The sequence below is a fragment of the Myzus persicae genome, unplaced genomic scaffold (genome assembly GCF_001856785.1).
Source record: "Myzus persicae strain clone G006 unplaced genomic scaffold, MPER_G0061.0, whole genome shotgun sequence".
Lineage (NCBI taxonomy): Eukaryota > Metazoa > Arthropoda > Insecta > Hemiptera > Aphididae > Myzus > Myzus persicae.
In genome coordinates this window covers 729999-751270 of record NW_019102823.1, presented here as the reverse complement: position 1 = coordinate 751270, position 21272 = coordinate 729999, and the positions used below count along the sequence as shown (strand labels likewise).

General features: G+C 28.5%; 3 protein-coding genes across 8 annotated transcripts in view; 1 reads left to right on the top strand and 2 right to left on the bottom strand.

Moving 5' to 3' along the window:
• Positions 1–29: 29 nt before the first annotated feature.
• On the top strand, positions 30–4516 carry LOC111033186 (DNA polymerase delta subunit 2). Its single transcript, XM_022313828.1, has 9 exons — positions 30–634; positions 1280–1407; positions 1474–1739; positions 1833–1981; positions 2053–2168; positions 2229–2321; positions 3350–3542; positions 3883–3993; positions 4371–4516. The coding sequence occupies exons 1-9, from the start codon at positions 451–453 to the stop codon at positions 4484–4486; spliced, it is 1356 nt and encodes a 451-aa protein (XP_022169520.1). The 5' UTR covers positions 30–450; the 3' UTR covers positions 4487–4516.
• Positions 4517–4593: 77 nt separating this feature from the next.
• LOC111033187 lies at positions 4594–10843 on the bottom strand. Of its 2 annotated transcripts, none has more exons than XM_022313829.1 (8): positions 10571–10843; positions 9933–10157; positions 9660–9692; positions 6685–6938; positions 6465–6527; positions 5208–5425; positions 4876–5142; positions 4594–4814 (listed from the first exon to the last, which is right to left on the bottom strand). In XM_022313829.1, the coding sequence occupies exons 1-8, from the start codon at positions 10651–10653 to the stop codon at positions 4632–4634; spliced, it is 1326 nt and encodes a 441-aa protein (XP_022169521.1). In that variant the 5' UTR covers positions 10654–10843; the 3' UTR covers positions 4594–4631. The 2 variants fall into 2 exon arrangements, with proteins under 2 accessions (XP_022169521.1, XP_022169522.1); XM_022313830.1 differs by having other exon boundaries at positions 9660–9689.
• A 1345-nt stretch (positions 10844–12188) lies between these two features.
• Positions 12189–21272, bottom strand: part of LOC111033165 (peregrin) — a 31148-nt gene continuing 22064 nt past the window's right edge. For 3 of the 5 annotated variants that reach the window (XM_022313777.1, XM_022313775.1, XM_022313780.1), the window contains 17 exons: positions 18044–18288; positions 17765–17985; positions 17575–17702; positions 17288–17468; positions 17018–17199; positions 16798–16939; positions 16521–16725; positions 16253–16442; positions 15287–15479; positions 15060–15178; positions 14680–14989; positions 14267–14618; positions 13542–13689; positions 13296–13411; positions 12759–13006; positions 12562–12701; positions 12280–12466 (listed from right to left, as the gene is read on the bottom strand). In XM_022313777.1, coding sequence (XP_022169469.1) covers positions 12280–12466; positions 12562–12701; positions 12759–13006; positions 13296–13411; positions 13542–13689; positions 14267–14618; positions 14680–14989; positions 15060–15178; positions 15287–15479; positions 16253–16442; positions 16521–16725; positions 16798–16939; positions 17018–17199; positions 17288–17468; positions 17575–17702; positions 17765–17985; positions 18044–18288 — 3307 coding nt within the window. Of the gene's footprint in view, positions 12467–12561; positions 12702–12758; positions 13007–13295; positions 13412–13541; positions 13690–14266; positions 14619–14679; positions 14990–15059; positions 15179–15286; positions 15480–16252; positions 16443–16520; positions 16726–16797; positions 16940–17017; positions 17200–17287; positions 17469–17574; positions 17703–17764; positions 17986–18043; positions 18289–19270; positions 19501–21272 lie in introns of those variants that run through there. The other 2 variants (XM_022313779.1, XM_022313778.1) reach the window with 2 other exon arrangements.

Here is a 21272-nt window from a genome sequence, read left to right as displayed (position 1 = left end):
TCCCGCTCATTTTCAGCTTTGATTATAATGCTGTATTGCTGTGTATGATACTATGATTGTGTTCACCGCCGTGAACAGACCGTAGTTATAGTGCTAAGTAGTTAGTATCGTTAAACATTAGTGGTTAACTGTACAGTTGTTGCGCTGAAGTTAAGAGTAGTGAAGTGAGCGTATAAAAGTATAATACTGGACAAGTAAGACCTTTTAGAAGTCGCATTGTCGTCCTAACATCTTCGGCATTTGTCAGTCGTCATTGTAATTCGTGCTTGCGTAGCCCGTAGATAATAATAATTACTTAGTCGATTCATCGCATCATAGGATTCTTCTCGGTTGTTGAGTGGTGTTTTTAAAATTAACATCGACCACTGACGTTTTTTTTCGTCACTTCCACTTACACAGCTCTTAAAGGAAATTTACGAATTTACCGGCAATTATTTTTCGAAGTTCAACATGCCTGAACTCGTCGGCAACTACGATGAAACTGAATTCGAACGGTCGTCGTTCAATTACGTCGACATGTCGTCGATGTTCCATCTAAAAGATGTTAACTACACCAGACAGTTTGCACACATTTACGCTCACAGACTAGTGCAGATGAGAGACATTCTTCAAGAGAAAATACAACAAAAATGGGGTACCTATAATAGTATATTAGTCATTACATTTAAGATATTCAATTCATTGTCTAGCTATAATAACAATTTAAAAAAAATATATGTTTTTATTGTTATCTTCAATACCAGCTTATACCTAAATCCACGTCAAAAAAAAAAATCCATTAACACCAGATTTTTGTACATTAGTGATTTTATTAAGTTGGGTATTAGGTATATATTACTTTTTTCAGTTTGTATTAGGAATTTAACCATAAATAGATTACTTAAGCTATAGATTATAACTTAAAGCGTAGTCTTTATTTACAAATTTATTACACTTAATCTTAACTTTTCTTCAATTTTATTTATTTTTTAGCTAATAATAGGTAAGTTATTATGTCTAATTGTTCAGTAAAAAAATTAGTGAAATCTTAAAATTAAAAATTAAAAGTACTTTAGTAAATCAAGTTCTATATTGCATATTCAACACAAATTGTTGTAGGTAATATAGTAATATATGAAAACGTAGAACGAAAAATATAATATATAATATGTGTAATGTAGTGTGCATAAGATCTACTGTTAACAGCTGATGTCTACCGATACAATTCAATTATAGTTATTAGTTGATAATTTATATGATATTATACTCATGTCATAAATTTGATTTTTGTTTTCAATAGGCGAAGGGTGTGATATTTATAAATTATCCGAGTTACATGATAAAATTGGCGTAGAATGTATTATAATTGGCACACTATTTAAACATCAAGAACTAAAACCTAGTATTTTGAAGGAAATTAGTGAAGAAGTAATATAGAATTCATATTATACACAACATGAATGCATTTAATTCTTGGTTAATATTTGTTTTTAGAACAATTTGATACCCCAACTGCCTAGAACTCATTTTGTTTCCGATACAGATGAAGTTATACTTGAAGATGAATTACAAAGAGTGCCTTTAACATTTGATGGATTGAATGGCAGTAGTTTATCCTTAAATAATATTATGACTGGATGTATTATAGCAGTAAAAGGTATCCCTCATGATGGCGGTAAATTTGACGTACTGGATTTTTGTTGGCCTACTCCATCAGCTGCATCTAGAGTACTCACTACTCGTAGTTCAGGAGATGATAGGTATAATGCATATGAAATATGTACCTACATTTTTCTAAGAATCTGTTGAGTATAATGTATTAATGAAATAATGAATCAAGTTTATTTTTGTAGGTTTCTTGTAATAATAAGTGGTTTAGAATTAGCCACTAACGTTGCTACTCATTTCCAAGTACAATTATTTGTGGATTGGATATATGGTTTACTGGGTGATAAAAAAGAAAACAGTAAAGTCTCAAAAATTGTCCAAGTTTTAATAGCTGGTAATTATTTTTGAAGTGTAGAAATTTTAATAATAATTATTTTAATATTTCAATATTTATCTTTTTATCAGGAAATAGTATACGTAGTACTCCAATGAAAAAGCCAAATTACCGTGACAAGATAGACGATTTTCCTAGAGACATTCAAGCAATTAAACAGTTAGATGACCTATTATTCCAATTAGCTGTAAGCACAGTTCATTTATTTTCACTCTTTATATTTTATAAGAATTATTTAATTTTCTAGTCAACTGTTGATGTTCAAATTATGCCTGGAGAATTTGACCCAGCAGATAGAACATTACCTCAACAAGCGTTTCACAGATGTTTATTTCCCAAAGTAAATATTAACATCTTAAAGTAGAGTTGATATTTTGGACACTTTATAATTATTATTCTTAAGAGGACGCCACACCCGTATGTGTTGTCGCAGTCTTATAAACGAGTAACATACCAAATTTACGCTCAGCAGTTCAAGTCTTATGCCGTTAGCTTAAAAATTAGAGTGAATCGACCTATTATGAAACTTTATGTTAAGAACTTTATCTATGTTTTGTTGGAAGTTTTTTTACAATAATTCAGTTTTTAAGTGAGTTATGAACATTTTTAATTTACATTTATTATACAAGCATATCTCACTTAAAAATTGAATTGTCGTAAAAAAACTTCCAACAAAACACAGATAAAGTTCTTATCATCAAGTTTCATAATAGGTCGATTTACTCTAATTTTTAAGCTAACTGCATAAAACGTGAGCTGCTGAACTTAAATTTGGTATGTTAAGTGTTTGTAAGACGGAGACAACACATGCGGGTGTGGCGTCCTCTTAATTGGTATGAAAATTCAGCTTTTTATTTATAAGGTTCCAGTGCAAGAATTGTATATATCCATATTTTATTTTAATTGTTAAGGACGCATAAAATGATACCAGGTTATTGTAGTGAACTCTTTTTATTTCCATTTATATGATATAAGCTATCTAACAGACAAAGATACAGCGGCGATAAAATGATTTTGTCAAGGGGGGGGGGGGTAAGGTTGATTTTTCAACATGCGCTATTTTATGGCTATTAGATTTTAAACATGTAAAAAAAGGTTGTGGGGAATTTATCCCCCCTGTTTAACTTCCACTGCGGAGATATCTGGTTATTGCACCAAAATGTAGATATAATTATTCTCTATCAGAAAATGTAACTCAAATAAAAAAAAAATGGATACGGCTAGTTCTTGCACTGAGACCATTCAATGAATGTTCCAAAATAAATGAAAATAGATATTAGATAGATAAAATTATAACAATTGTTTATTTAAGTATTATAAACTAAGCCTGTCTGTTTTTGTTGTGGTTCATTCTAATTTTTTTTATAGGCTTCTGAATATTCAAGTTTACACAGAGTAACAAATCCAAATCAGTTTGAAATTGAAGGCCATCTTATAATTGGATCATCTGGACAAACTGTACAAGATGTTTTAAGATTTACCAACTTAGAAGATCCTATTGATATTATGGATAAAATATTAGATTGGGGGCACCAAATACCATCTGCACCAGACACTATTCGTAAGTATTGTTTTTCTGTATAGCCGTAAGTTTATTTTAAAATTAAATTGTTAAAAATAATAAATATGAATGAAATATTAAATGATTTCAAACAATATTTTATATAATAAATAAAACAATTATTATTGTGTTTGGATTCACTATTGAGAACGGAAGATATTTAAACAAAAAGGTGTTTATTTTAACCTTGTTTTTTAAGTTGCATTTTTCTTTGTACTTAAAATCTGAGGCTTATAATATGAATTATAAATCCAAAATATTATTAAATGGATATCTTAACGAAACAAAAATTATTAGTTCGTACTTATATTTAATAAATAAATGGTTATATTGTTATTAGCATGTTATCCATTTGAAGGACAAGATCCATTTATTATAAAAGAAATGCCAGATGTGTTCTTTGTATCAAATCAAAAATCATTTCAGACATCCCTAAAAACAAATACCAGTGGTAATTTACACTAATTTACATCAAATAAATAATAAATTGAGAGGATGTTACAGTCACATGTGTTAATCGCCGTTTTACAAACTTATAACATATCAAATTTAAGTTCAGCAAAACTACTTTTGTGTCGTTAGCTTAAATATTAGTGTATTGACCTATTATTAAGCTTGAAGAAGAAAATTATGTTGTCTTCATATTTGAATTTGTAAGAACGTTATGAGTACATAAATTGTTAATGCCCCACTGATATAAAGCTAACAACACAAAATCGGTTCTACATAATACAATTTTTTTTAATATTGCATGTTTTTAAGACTGAGACACATGCGGATGTAGCGTTCTCTGAACTAAGATTACATTTTTTGAATGTTTTGTTCCAGGCAAACCTACGAGACTTATAAGTGTGCCGTCTTTTTCATCAACACAAACTTGTATTTTACTGAACCTCAATAATTTAGAATGTCGTCCAATATCGTTTAAGACATTTGCTCCTTAATATCATTCACTATTATATACAAATTTCATTTAGTTTCATTTAAGACATTTGCTTATTAATACCATTCAATTTTTTTTTAATATTGTATAAAAACAAAAAAAACAAAATGCTGTACAGTACATTTATTATATTTAGACAAAAATTATTAAAGTCCACTATTTTCATTTAAAGCAAGTTGAATTTCTTCAGGAGTTAAAATATTTAATGTTGTTAGTGCAGCTATAAGTTGATCCCGAGAACAACCAATAAATTTGTGCTTCAAAAATACTGGAAGTCCGCGGTAATGGTCGCCCAATGTATACAATGGAACTCTAACTGTACCAAGCACCTATGAAATTATTTAAAATTAGTTAAAAATTTTTTAATTATTAAAACAATAACACAATTACTTCATTTCCATAATCTTGTGCAAGCAAAGCTTGTCTTTCAATCTCAATCAAATCAGCCAAATCAACTTTTAATTTGTAAAAGTGTAAAGCTAGTTTTTTTTTCTCACTCCAATGAGATATAATATGATCATCGGCAGTGACAGAATATTTAGTGGTATCTAAATTCATTTCTTCTGCCATTTCTCTGTTAACAGCAGTAACAAAATCTTCACCATCATCAATTAATCCACCAGGAAATCCAAAATAACCATCATATCTTAATTGCATCTAACATAAATCAAAAACAATATTAATTTTAACTCCCATTATTTCTTAGTATTTCAATAACTTACAAGAATTGAAGCACGAGGATTGTAAATATCAAATACTCTTTCATTGTTCTCTGCATATATTAAACAATGAGCAGCTTGAGTTGAGCTTATAAGTTTATACTTTTTCTTATTTATATCAGATTTAGGGATGACAATAAACTCATTGGGTTCAGGAAGTCTTCCAAATGCTTCAGTACTACCCAACCATCCCCACGTGCGATCACCAGTAGAAGTCATCACTAAATTTAAGTAAAAAACAAATGAATGAGTAATTATGAATAATTGCTTAAAAAAACTAATCCATGAATGGTTTTTTATTTTATCTAATCTAATCAACAATGCAATGTCATTTAGCAACCACTTACACCATACAAAGAAATTATAAAACATGTTAATATGTTTGGTCTTTGATATAAGAATCTCCTAACCTATGAAATATTAATTTTCCTATATATATATATAATACAAATACCACTCCCTAACCCATTCATAGCTACATCTCAAACACTACAGAACGTATAAACTTGAAACTTAGAATAGTGGGTATTCTAATGATCTAGATATGCAATAAGAAATTATTTGCATTTTAAAGAGGTTGTCAAACGGGTATCAGCTGGGGAAATTGAAACTTTCATAAAAAAAATGGCTGCCATTTGTTATTCGGGTAAAGTAGGTACAAACATGCATCAAAAGTCGCACTAGGATAAAGATCCAATGTATGTGTGTAACTTATTAACTCAAAAACTACTCAACTAAATTTGAAGAAAATATCAGAGATTGTTCTTAGGGATGTTAGAAAAGTTAAAAGAATATGAAGTTTGAACTACATTAAACATATACCAAGTGCTACATCCAATCCACAACTTATGGTGTCTCATCTAGATGGAATTATTTCACAAAGCTAGGAACACTGACACCAATTTGTGAGTGAACTGAAGTACACTAAACCTGAGATTCATTTGAATGATTTTCCACAAAAAAACAAAGTAAAAACTACAAGCTGGCAAAGCTGGGGTATTCAACTAGTAAAATATAAAAATAAAATAATGATTATTCTTACTATCACATAAAATCTAGATATTGTAAAATATTTTATTCAAATATTTGTTGGATAGGGATTTGTATACGATAGAAAATAATCATTAAAAATGTTTTAGTGTCATTCAAACAAAATTAAAAAAAAAATAAAATAGATAATAGATAGATTTTTTCAAATGTCATATTATTGTATTTATTAATTATTGTTTTAGTCAGTATATATATATATTTTAAATGTACCTGCACTTTCTTCCGAGTATAAAGTTTTGATTAGACAACAACTATCCGGAGATCCTGAGTAATCTAAATTATAAAAAAAAAATATTTTAATAAAATATAAATAACTAGTAGGTATTAAGAATTATTTTAATCCCTGCAATTAATCAATCGCTAATTATTTAAAGTTCTAACGATTCAAATTTCTAACAATATTTCCTAATGTGAATTCAATAATGCTTACCAACCAAATTTAAAGATGGAATGGCATAAGGTTTTAACTGTAAAGATTTCTCATAGAAACAATTTTCATGAAAATGGCTTTTACATATTGTTATAGTTAAATATAATTCTGTGTCATACATTGTACTTAATCCGGTTCTTTGTGACCATATGTCCAATAAACGTTCATCGCCAAATGGAAAATTATAGATTGGTAATCCTCTTGGTGTTTTACAGTTGGGAACATAACAAATTGGTGCGACGTATTCTCTTTCTCTGTAAAAGACATTTCTACTAATGAGTATTCCAAAATCAAAGTAAAAAAAAACATGTAATTTAAATCTTCACAGTTGAAAGGCCACAAAAACAATAACAATCAACTATAGAATAAACAATTTTTAAAACTGATTTTTTATTTTAAGTAGTACCTATTGAAAATTTGCTATATTGAAATGGATTTTTTTTTTTTATTATGATTTAATAGACTGAGGCATGAATAAGCTTTGACAATCATCATCTGAACATTTGCAACTAATACTATATTTAATCAAGTACTTTTTTTTTGATAACAAATTAACTTTGATCTATAACTCAAAATTTGAATATGAAAGGGAGAAATATAGAAAGCACGGAAAATTTAAAATTGCATAACCTATTACAAATGTTTAAATGTGCACACACTTACAATGGTGTCGAAGAAACCAGAGACAATGATATAAGAATAAAATAGGTGATTGGGAAATTATAAAAATATTTTAGGTAAAAGTGAAAAAAATACTGATTTAATCACTTTATCAAGTGTTTGTAAAAGCTTTAAGTATTGTTCGAAATTGAAGTGAATTATATGAACTGAGAGTATCTTACAAAGTAATTCTAAAATATGTACATTTCAAATACAGTAAATATGAAAAATATACATTAAGATTTTTTTTTTAAATAACATAATCACATGTCATCATCAACATATATATAGTACACAACACATTAATTAAAACTTAGTTGAATACTAAAATACTATTTTAGATTCTGAGCGAAGCGATGAATGTATTGATTTTACAATGATGTGTGTTTGTTTTTTTGGTCTGTCATCACGGTATCTAGCAGTAAAAGTACTTTGATTTTCTGGTAGGAGTGAATCTTATTGGGGCATTCGGGAGGTCAAAATTTAAATTTCCCAATAGTTTTCAAAAGCAACAGGAAAAACAAACAAAAAATTAAGGAAAAACAGGAATTTTTAAGCAAAACCATTTTTTGAAAAAATAATTTTTGGTTTTTAGTGTTACTCAATGTTACCTTAGCAAAAATGACTGTAGATACATGCAATTGTCACTAAATATTTGTGTAAGCATTTACTATACCAATACAATGTAAAATTTTGATTTGTACTGAACTACTTATAGGCAAATTAAATTTTTGAATATTATGTTTTTTTTAAACCCAAGTCGACAAACATTTTTTCAAAAAACTTGAAAATTTAATACAAGGTTCCTTGTAAGCTGTTGTTAATGGAAATTTAAAAAAAAAGTTGAGCTTAAATCCACAATAATTTTTTATGAGTTGTTGAACTTAGAATTTTGTCGAAATTTGTAAGAATCATGAAAATTAGCAAATTATATTTAGTTAGAAATTTATAAAAAATTTTCTAATCATATCAAAGATTTAAAAATTGAATACAAGTTTCCTAACAAGTTTGCCTACCTATAACAAAAAAAAAAAATTCTACCGGAAAGTCAAATTAAATTTTTATGAGCATTTGAAGTAGAAATTTTTACAACATAGGATTTTCACTCGATTTCTCTTGAAGCGATTTTTTTATTTTGTTGTATTTTAAAAACGAATTACTGCAGATACTTGAAATACACTTGAAATTTACACCAAATGTTTATTTTATCAATTCATAAACATGACAAATTTTTCGAAATATTCTGACTCGTTTTAGGCTGTTGACGGACATTTCCATTTTCCTTTTTTTTCTATGAATGTCAATACAATTTTATTGGTTGAGCCAAAAAGCATGACAATTTAATACAAGACTCTTGATAACTCGTTACAATAGCAGTTGAAAAATATTAATAATACATGGAAACGATTCTTTTTTTACAAGCATTTAAAGTTCAAATATGGACAATATTTATCAAGTTGAAAATTGAAAATGATTTTGTAGTTAAAAATGAACAAAATGTTAAACTTTTGCAGCTAAGGATTGCAAATTTAAAACATGGCTCCACATAAGCAGTTTTTTCCATAACTAAAAAATCCAAAATAAATATGAATAGTTATTTTATAGACATTTTACGTGCTAATTTGGACAAAATTGCATATTAAAACGAAGAATAATGGTTCATTTTGTTGTAATTCGGTTCCAAAACAGTCCAATTTTATATAGGTATATTTAATATTTTTCCAATATCGCTGATGATTTAAGAATAATATTAATTCAACTACCGGCTACCATATAAGTAATAAGTAATAATAATATAAAATATCCTAAACTGACATATCATCTCTGCTCTGAATCGTTTTTCGTATACAATGATTTGATATCATTGAATTCAAATTTAATACCATCCAATACAGCGACCTCTTAAGACAGTACAGCAGAGCGACATTCACTACCCGTTTTTTTAACAATTATTGTATTTGGTTAGTAATAGTCTTACCTTCCAAGTGAATTGAGTGACAAATGTTCAGGTGACAATATATGTTGAACCGTTTCCATACCGATAATAAGACTCTACATTTATAAGAATTGTTATATTAAATCATGAAATCAATTCTAAGCTTACTCAAGATTTTTTGAAATTGAATCATTATCTTTATCCTCATTTTTCCATTTCAAATTATATTGTTTAAAAATATTTTTTACTAATATACATTCATCTGTATTCATTATAGATATATTAATATATATGTAATATTACCTTGTTCTAATCTAAATTAACAAAAAATACATAATATATACAAAGATAATTTATGTAATAGTAAGAAAAAACATACTTTTCTCTCATTGCTTTGGCGCGTGCATCTCTTCTGAAACATTAGTTTTATAATATTAATTTGTAAAATATTCAAATGCATGCAGACATTGAAATGTATTTCAGACCATTTATTAAAAATTATATGGTTGTGTATTAATATTTAATATATCATAAATGATAAAAACTATATAAAAAAGATATGATAGTAGTTTTAATTTGGATAAAATACATCTGATTGTCATTTGATTTTCTCCCTACTATGGACATCTGTATATTTTTAATTCAAACTTACTGATTAAAAAAACATATCTTATTTGTTGGATCTGCACTATCTTCAAAAATTGAAGGAACTGCATTGCTCAACAAATCCGTTAATATATCTCCAGAAGGTGACTTTTTATAATCATCTTCTTTAAAATGATCACTGCAAACATTGTAATACTTAGTTGGGGTCCAGTCATCAATTTTTAATGCTTTCAGCCATTTCTTATGTAACTCTTTATCATGCAAAGGAAGTCTGAAATATAAAACGGGAAATTTATATTAAAACCTTTTAAATTTAAAATAATCGATGTATTGCATTTTGTGAATAGTACCGATTACATAATTATAAGGTTTAAGGTAAACATAAAAAATATAAAAAATGTCTCGAACGGGGTTTGATAAATATTAAAAATTTGAGTAAAAAAAATGTATTATCATTTTGTATACATAATTTGGGTACTGGGTTTTTCCATGTGTAATGTATTAATATACCCTTAACTATGTGAACATTATAGGTCAAGATAATGATTAAACGGTTATGATTTCAAAATCATCTTTAGAATCCATTACGTCTTTTAATTTATCATTATTTTATCATTAATACGACGTGTTGACGTGTTGTTGAACATCTTAAATGTTAATGACTAAAATATTAATAGACCTTACCGATGAAATATAATTCCATTTTCCCGTCCATTTCCTTTCATTAACTTGTTTCCACAGTTCTCAACTGTACAGCTCAACAACATAATATTATCTGATGACTAACAAATCTCCGAGATTTTTAGGCGCAATATTTACATATTTAGTTGATTAGTAGAAAATATTAATAATTATGTCTGCGTAGAACAACCACAGTTATTCGGTAGATGAAGACTAAAGTTAAAGGGAACAGACAGTTGACGCTACTACACCGTAGTAGTTAGTACACTAAAATATATATTGTCATTTGGCGGACAATCAGTGCAGTAATCAGCATAACTGATAACTCATATTATAGTACATTATCAACAATATAGATACCACGGTTATAATCTTTAGACTATGGTTCTGAGTTATTGTAGACACAAGGTATAATTAAACCTACAAGTTGGATTCTAGAGAATCACACCTCGTCACTCGTCGTGTTCCGCATCTTTAATAATGTGACAAATGAAGGTCACACGTTACCTTCGAGTCGAATATATTCAGTTGTACACGACACGGCGAGCTGTGAACCTTTGATGTTCTCTCGCGGAAACCGGTGCGAAAAAAATTTTTCTGGAATCGGGATGTTTTCACAATACAAAATAGTAAAAATTCATTGAATTCGATTGTTTTATGATTTAATGTAGAATGGTTCATTATCGCTATCGTTTATCTTGGTGCTGTAGAAATGTATAATTTAAAAGTTTGAGCATAGAGAATTTCTGCATTTAGTAATACAATATATTATTCTTTGATAGTAAGCCGATCTTATGTTGTAAGCCATGGCTGTACCTATTGAATAATATTGACAGAATCAAAGGCCCCAAGCAACCACATACATAATTGAAATTTGAAATTTAATTGTGTCAATAATGATACATAAACAACAAAATGGTTTCGATATTTTCAATATTGAACACACCTTCTCATATTATATTACATTTTGGAGTTCTCTTCAATTTATGATATACATTCAGTGACACTAACTGTTATAAAGCGATTGGCTTGCATATACCCATTACATTGAGTTCAACTAGAATTTACTCATAATTTAAATGTACAATGTTTTAGATTTATTATTGTAATTGTAGTCAAGATATTCTATTTATCTATTAATCAAGTCATAATCAGTATTGCAAATAGCCAAAATTCTCAGAGAGGAAAGGCTATTCATTGACCATATGATTTATTATTATAAGTATAGTAAAACCATATAGGGGAAATATTTTACGTGCACATTAATATTAAATATATATTATGTTGCTCGTATATTGTTTTAGGGGATTGTAAACATTTTGAACTCCATTTCCCAGGACCTATTCATCATCACCAGATTTTACGTGTAAAATAATAAAACAACAATTTTGATGAAATACTAAATATTTTTATTTATTGATTTGTCAACTATTTCTTAGTTACACTGTGACAACGGAAAAAAAAAATTAACACATTTAACAGAAAAATTAGAATATAAAAATCCACGGTTAAATTTTTTTAAATAAGGTTAAATTTTTGTCTTTATTTATTTTTATTACATTGCTTTTGATTGGTATACTTATTTAAAAACAATATTAATAATAAAATAAAAATGTAAATTTCTGTTGTTACAATAAAAAAATTGAAATTCTAAAATAATTAACAGTGCAACATGCACAAAACTGAAAAATTAACATAAATAATAGTGAATATTATGTTCTACTTGAACGTCTTAAATTAGAAGATGGAATTATTGGATCAGTTTTATATACAAGAGCTTCCATGTATGCTTTACGCACAGATTTGCGATCTGCTGGTTTTTTCGATTCTGTTAGTTTAATATCATCAAGTTCTTGAGTAACCCCAAGGGGCTCCAATTTGTTACGAGGTAACCATTGCCTAGAAAAGTATGTTATCATCAATTTTTACACAGTAACAACTAACAATAACCAGGACATACACATCTAATTATCAACTATCATAATCTGACTTACCATGTCCGTTTGGAATCGAAAAATAATACCAAGTACACAAGCTCTTTGTAATTACTTGCTAAATTTAATACTTCTGATGGAGGACTTGGAACAGGTATGCCATTATGCAAGTGTCCTGGTGGCATATTCGGGTCGATTATCTAGAAAAAAAAAAAATAGAATATTTATAACTTAAAATGCATTTTATTAAGTATTACCAATGCAGGATACCACGGATACCCTCTACACTTAGCCCAGACCAATTGTAATTGTGCAAATTCATCTTTTTTTCCTCCTTTCTTTTGTACCCTTTCTGATTCTGAATCTGATGAACTTCCTGACGAGCTACTTCCATCAGTAGTTGAACCACTTCCAGTAGTAGTACTAGAATTTGAACCAGATTCAGAATCTAAATAACTAGATTCTTCATCTGATGGAGAATCATCCTCTGTATCAGTTCTCTTACCTAGTAATTTAATAGTGATTATTAAGTGATCAACAAAAAGTTAATTTAAAGGTAGTTAAAAACATTGTAAGTTATTCATTTAATTTGAATTTATACATACATAGATTTTGTGTTACAAAAAAAAAAAAAAATATATATTGCAGTTGGATAATATAAGGTAATAAGTAAGAATACGGTATTGTTTATATTAATTTATTCAATAAAAGTAATAAAAGCATATAATACAATGATCTTCACTCACAATAGCCAATTAACATATAATTTACAACTTATTAAAAAAACAACTCACTGGACCTGTACGCTTTGAAACTTTCAAAATTAGTAGATTGTCTTGTACGCCTAACAAGAGGAGGTGTAGTTGAAGGGTCTGTTGATGATTTCTTACGTGTAGAATTTCTAGAAGTTCTATAAAAATAAGTTAATAATATATTATTTATTATTGATATTTCAGAATAATCTGAATTAAAATAGTACAAGTGATAGTATTAATATGAAGTCCTTAAAATAATTATTGTTTTTAATTTGTTATTCTTACGTGGCTGGAGATGTTGATTTTGATGGAGTTTCTGGTTTTTTAAAAACAAACTGTTCATTTGGTTGGTCATTTTTTTTTTTGGAATTCTTTTTTAAACTTGTTTTTTCTACTTCTGCCTTTTCTTGTTCATCAATTTCGTCAGTTTCATCTATAATAATATATGATAACACAGAATATAATATTATAGACCTATTTTTTTTTTCATGTGTTTCACAATGATTCTGGTTTGATTAACAATACTATTATATTTTAAAATGAGTTAATTTGTAATTTTACTGTAAAGAAATGAATTAATAGGGGGAGAATTGAATGGAAAATATATTTTTACCATAAATAATTATACATCTATTATTTTGTTTCAGAAAGTGTATTATTGTCATTGACTTCTTATTTAATTATTAATTGAGTTTATTTAGTTATATGCTTTTTGAGTTTCTTATTATTAATGTCTTTATGTATAATCAAGTGTTCTTTCTAAGTAATTTTTTTAACATCATTATTTATAAGTTCTTAATTTTAAGTATATATTGCATGAACATATTTTAAAAACTTAAATAAAGTATAAGATGGGTTTTGAAATTATTTTAATAATACAAAAAAATAATAATATAGAAATATATGTATGTATGTTATTATTAACCACTCAAATAGCCTATAATATAACACCATGTAATCATAACTTTACTATTCCAAAATTTTGTAACTTAAAATAATCATAAAATTACCATTTTCACATTTTTTTCCTTCCAGGTCGATTTTAGTTCTAAGCTTAGTCAATTCTGTTTTAATCAGACGAGCTCTTTTACTTTGTCGGCCACCTCTGCATTTATCAGCTAACTGTAGAAGTTTACACATACGATCATCATCACCCATAGTATTAGATGGATTGCATATCTCTTTCAATTCATTATCAAACTCTGAGCTCTTGTCATCTTTGACTTCATCATTTGTTTTAGGAGTACATTTTAAAGCTGTAGTTTCTTCAACTTCTTTACTGTCTTCAGCTAAGGTCATTGAAATAGGATCTAGATCTAAAATCTTAAGATCTCGTTTGGCAGTTCTTAAAACTGTTCCACCCTAAACAAGATAACATATTTTATTTTTAAGTATATTATAACACAAAATAAACTAAACTCACTTGGTCTCTCATCTTTATACCAGCTTTATAAAATATAGTCTCTTTTGAATTATAAGCTAAACAGTTTGATACCATCAAGTTGAAATCATTTTCAAACTCTTCAAGGCTAGTATATTCAGAATTTTTTATTTTTAATTCCATTGTTAGTAAATCCATTGGATGTTTCACTATATCTCCATAATCAGGGACTTCATTTTGATCAACGGGTTCAATAAATATTTGGCCTGTGTCTTTTAAAATTAACTGTTGTAATACTGAATGTAGGAAAGCATGGAATGGCCATAGAGATTTTAGTGTATACTGTTCACATCTTAGGAAAAAATGTAATCTTGTTAGACCAGCTAACAAAATAAAATTGTTGGAGAATATTTAATACTTACACTTTAATATTCTCTTTTTTCAAACGTTCTCTTTTACGGATCAGTTCACAAAGTAAGCGAACTCTTTCTAAGTCCTGACGAAGAGCTTGCCAATATTTCAACTGTCGATATAGTTCGTTCTACAAATGTAATTAATTAATAACATTTTAGATATTAAAAGTATTAATGTTTGGAATTGAGAAAAATAAGATTGTATTGTTGTTATAATATATTAATATAGCACCTACAAGATCATCTTCATTTCCACTTGATGCAATTGGCTCTTCGCGTCGTGACACATTAGAATGTTGACTAGTTTGTAAACGTCTTAAAAGCGGAACTCCATTTCGAAACTGCCGTTTTAATGTCCAATAAGCTATTAGGCGTTGTACAAACTGACCTTTTTTGGCCACTGACAGTAAATTTGCTATTTCAGTAACTCTATACAAATTTGAAGAATTTTGAGGAGTTTAATAATGTATAAGGTAATAATATATTATACTCAAGTCATATAAGAGTAACCTCAGGCTGCAGACTTCTGCTTGTAGCATTGGAAATAAGTAAGGTTAACATGGGCCAAGTGCTGTGCTCACGGAGCATCACTTTATTAATCTATCAACCACTTAAGAGGACGTGATACCCGCATGTGTTGTCTCCGTCTTACAAGTGCGTAACATAGCAAATTGTAAACTCAGCAGAACATGTGTAGCTCCGTTAATTTAAAAATTAAAGTGAATTGACCTTTTATAAAATCTAAAGGTAAGATTATTATCTAGGCAACCTCATAGGCATTTTATTGTATTTTTATTTTAACGAAATTTATAAGTATTTTAAGATGTATAAAAAATTTACAATTTTAAAATACTCAAACTCGCGTTAAAATAAAAATATAATAAAAAGCCTATGAGGTTGCCTAGATAATAATCTTAACTTTAGATTTTATAAGAGGTCAATTCACTTTAATTTTTAAATTAATGGAGCTACACTTGTTCTGCTGAGTGTACAATTTGCTATGTTACGCACTTGTAAGACGGGGACAACACATGCGGGTATCACGTCCTCTCAACATGCATATTGTACAGACATTTTTTGACTACAAAAGGTGGGCAAAAAAACCTATTTATTTATGAGTGTGGTCTAGATAGAACCGGATAAAAATTGTATGCCACCCAAGGTTACTGTTACATATGTGAGACAGATTAAAGAAACTTTACCTTTCGGGTGGTATTGTAGGTATCGATATGACTGGTGCAGCAGAACGTTTTTTAGCTAAAACTCGTCTGGCATTATTTAATTTTTCGCTAGGAGATTGTCGTCCTCGGTTTTCAGCTAGATAATCTACTGGTGCATGTGCATCACAAAACGCAATTTTTTGAACTAAAACTGTACCTGGTTCAGCATCTCCTAAAAAATGAAATTAATATTTTTTATTATAATTTGCAAAATAGAAACTTTGAAAGTATTTAGAAAAAATCAATGTACCAATATTAGAAATATCATTAGATATAGTCTCCATTTTCATATATAAGCCAGCTTGTTGAGCACATGTGACATGAAATGCTGCATAGCAACTTGATTTGTGGCATTGGATACATGCTCCTACACCACGTTGTTTACAAATATAACATGTAAGTTTCCATCTAGCAGTAGGAATTGTTTCAATGCTATCTATTGGTTCTAAAAACACCTATAGGACACACATTTAGTACGTAAGTCCTTTTTAAATTAATTAATCAAATCAATTGAATGTATGACTTACAGTATTTGCAAACCTAACTTCTGGTATCCATAACGCACACACAACATGAGCCCATAGCCCACGATCAGTTTGTTTGAATGCTCCACAATTGTTGGGGCATAATACACAGTCAACCATACATGATGGTGAGTGTAGGCATCGTCTTAATACAATAATAATGTGTTTTTAAAGACAAGTTATAAAATTTGATATCAAACTTCATTTAAAATTTTTTACTTACCGACAAAGCCATTGTCCTTCGGGTATATATGGAACACCATAACAATCTTGATGGACAGCAAGATTGCACATATCACAAAATAGAATGACGTTAGAATTTTGACATTCACCATCAAGACAGATGGAACAAACAGCTTCATCGTCAATGACTGCTAAACTACTATCAACTTCTTTGTTCATTTGCTATACAAATAAATTAAATATTAAATTAAAAGTACTAAAAAATTGAATTTAATAATGTTTAACACAATAAAATAAACAAACCACTTACTACAAGAAAATAAGATTCTTTTTCTAAACGGTCCATTAATAACTCAAAAGATGCGATTGATATTCCTGCTAAGCCTGAAGATTCCCTGCGTTCATTCATAATTTGCAGCCAAGCAGCATCTTCTTCATCCATATCATATTCTACTTCAGTATCCAATTCTTCAACCGACTTTTCAATAAATCTATATAAATTAATCAATACATTTTCCAAATTTGTTAGTAAAAAATATAATAGCAAATAATAAATCTTATTTTTTATGTATTTAATGGCAGATATCATTAAGATACCTTATGTACGAATTGGGCATAGGCGGAGCTAAAAGTATATCGTAATTGTCAATTTCTTTAAATGCAGCTTGAGGTAAGTTTTGAACAGCTTCTTTACTTTTTGATAAAGAAGAAAGTATTGCAGCTGTCTAAAAATGAAATAATATATTTGACACTACTTAATTAAAATTTGGATTAGATAAAAACTTACTTTGAAGGGGATTTTAATATCTTTTTTTTGTTTTAAGTATTCATCTTTTGATATTATTGGTAAAAATTCATCGGCATTAAATCGTATCACTTTGTGATCAGCAACTTCAACTTCACATAAAGTTTTTGATAAATGAACAGGCGTTACAGGTTCTATCACTTCAGGTTGAGATGCTCTTGAAAGTGTTGTAAATGTTATACGCCTTCCTTTCTTTTTTTTACCTACATTATTAAAATATTAGTTACAACATATAGATACTAAGTAAATTTTTGTTCATACTTTTAGCTTTACTGACGACTGGAGTAACAATAGTTTGTTTGTTTGGCGCAACTATGTCTAATGGAGGTATAGGACTTGAGTGTTGAATGTGAGCTAGATGATATTGAAAACCAGTCATACTTGAGTATACTTTGTCACAATCAGCTACTGGACATTCGTATGGAGGTGGCTTTAGGCTACGTAGCTGACGGCAATATTGGAGCACATCAAAGTCTCCCATTTTTTTTGTTTTTTTTCTGACACGACTACATCAAATAGAGTATGAAAAAGTAAACAATATTTATTAATAGGCATGAGTTAATTAAGGCAGAACAGCTTCAAGGGAGCTCTGAGAAATATAAGGAAGGGAGGAAAGTTGTAAGTCAAGAATATAATATGGTAGATACATATAATTTTATTTTTACAAATTATAAAAAATTAATACATATTAGCTAAAATAATAGAAGCATGCCTAAGGTGATATTACGTCCCGTTTTTCATATCTCTGGAACAAACTGTAGACCCCTGGGGAATCTTCAGGACACTAAAATGTCCTGTTTTCTGAAGATAGATAGAGAACCAACAAAAATCAAAAAAATATATGTGAAGCGGGTGAAACTGAATATTAAAAATTACTGGGCTACCGTAAAACAAGTTGGCTCACACTAATGCTTGCTATCGAAAGAGTTTGGCAGTTTTGTGTACGACTGAAAGATTATTTCTTAAAGTGTCCAATGGGTTTACAGAAATTCTCAGTCCTCCATTTCCGAGCTATGGCTTTTATTTGTACAGTCAGTTGATGACTTTGCATACAGTGGTGTTAAAAAATTGAAGGTCAGAATGTTTTAGTAATTTAACTATTGAAGCTGCCAAATTAACCTATAACTTACAAACAATCTAGATGAAAAACTAGGTTCTAAATTTCTCCTATATTCAGTCCATTGATTACTCTGACGTTAGAAAAAAATGAGGAGTTTCAAGAAGACTCGTCCCTAAAGTCATTGCCCAACCTATAAAAGCAATAATATTGAAATGCTAAATAAACTAATATGTAATTAACTAATTTCATTATTTTGTTCTGTAAAAATATATGGTCAGCTTAACCATACCCTTCACCCCAACACCCCTCTGCAGGCACTCTCGCCAGCATAGTAAACAAACATACAATACGAAAAAGTAAGTTAAATTGTTGTGTACAGTGTACACTGAATAGTATAGACGTAAAGTACAAGTAATAAAGGAACTTACCACAAAATATTTCTAAAGGTAAACAGTTGACAACAAAAAAATCACTACATATTATACGAGCATTTAGGAGCAGTACCTTTAAGCAAAATGACAAACATCGTAATAATAATATTAAATGACACTAAATGTCTAAATCGAACTTTAAAAAAACGTTACAACAAGCGATATTTCCATAATAGTCATTACCTCAATATTATTCTGTTTAAATAACAAACATAATAATATTATCATGCGTGTAGTTGTTGGTTGTTGATTGTTATCACCGTTATCAGTTAATCAATTGAAATTGGCGGTTTTTTTTTTATTCTGTTGTTAAACCAATAATAAATATTATAATTTAAGGGTTAAACGCACTACTTATGAGTTATTAATAATATTACGTTTAATAATAATAGTGGATAAACATTATTAATAGCCATAGTAGTAAATATTAAACACAACATGTCGGGTCGGAAAATCGAACGCGCCTGGAACACGGCCTACCAGAAAACAATAATTTTTATTATGGACAAGAAGCAAAGCAGAATGCAGATAACAGTTATTCTTGTATACTAGGTTTTATCATTGATTTTATATAATAAGTAAAGAATAAACACATAAGCCTTAATATTAATGTTATTGAATTAATTTTTAATTTGTACACATTTCATAAATTATATTTTTGATTAAAAAGTAAGTGTAAGTTAGTAAAGGCGGTAAACAGGCGTTTCGTTCAGGTCAACTAGGTATTAAGATAGGAAATTAAATTCGGCAGCTCAACCTATTTAGTCAAAGTTTAATTATATTATTTAAAAATTAAATTTGAAAGACGGAAATTATATCGTAAATGTATTATATTTTTATATTTTTTAAATACCATTAGGTAATAATAAATTTTATAATATTTTACATTTTATAAAAATATTTGAAATTTGAAATTAAAAAAAAAGCGATTAAAAATATTGCAGGGAACCAAACCATAAGAACACTTGGATTAATGTCCCATTGACATTAATAATTCACGGGGACGAAACGTCCGTAATTCAAGGTCCCCAACACTGTAGAGAAAGGGACCCAATATGTCGACACCGTTGCAGTGCGTGGAGAAATAAAATACTTGGGAGGTATAGTAGATTATAGTAATTAATTCGTACTTATTACAATTTTGTTTAGTTCTGAAATGAAGTATTTTTGTAGATGACCAAGCCAACATATTATCTTTACATGATAATATATAAAAAACGGGTAAGTGAGAACAACTTGCCGTATAGAGCCACTATATAATCCCGTAATGGATGAGTTCAATTTGAATTCAATGATATAAAATATGAAAATCATTGTATGCGAAAAATTATTCTGAGCAAAGACGGCTTGTCAGCCTTAAATATTACTAAGTATATATTATTTAGATGATATTTTTTTTGATTAAAGTAATTTTATTTACTATTTGACAATTTAATATCATAGAAGATAAAATCAATTTTTGACAAATTGCAGCTGAAAATGCCTTTGTATACAACAATATAATATTTTTAAATAATAACAAAATAACTCAAATTGTTATTTTTGGTTTCAATATGTAACTCCGTTGAAATTTGATTTTAAAATCTCTGCAAAAAAACTGTGTTAACATATTTTATTTTGATATTTTGGTTACAGTAGGAGCATCCTTCTTTTAAATGTTATTTTATCATTTTTCAACTGAAAAATAATTTAAAATTTGGAGATTTTGATAAATTATTTCAACACTTGAACTTTATATACTTAAAAAGTTGGGTCTTTAATATTTTCAACTGTTATTATAACTACTTATGAGGAACCTTGTAATACATTTTCACGCATTTTGACCCAACGAAAATTTAGTTACTGCCATTTATAGGAAAAAAAGAGGGTAAGTGGATGTTGCTCTGCTGTACAGTAGGTTACAATGTAATTTTTTTCTTTTGCTAAATGTAGGAAAACTTAAGAAGAATTTTGTATTCAATTTTCAAAGTTTAGATGTAAATAGAATCTTTTTATGAAT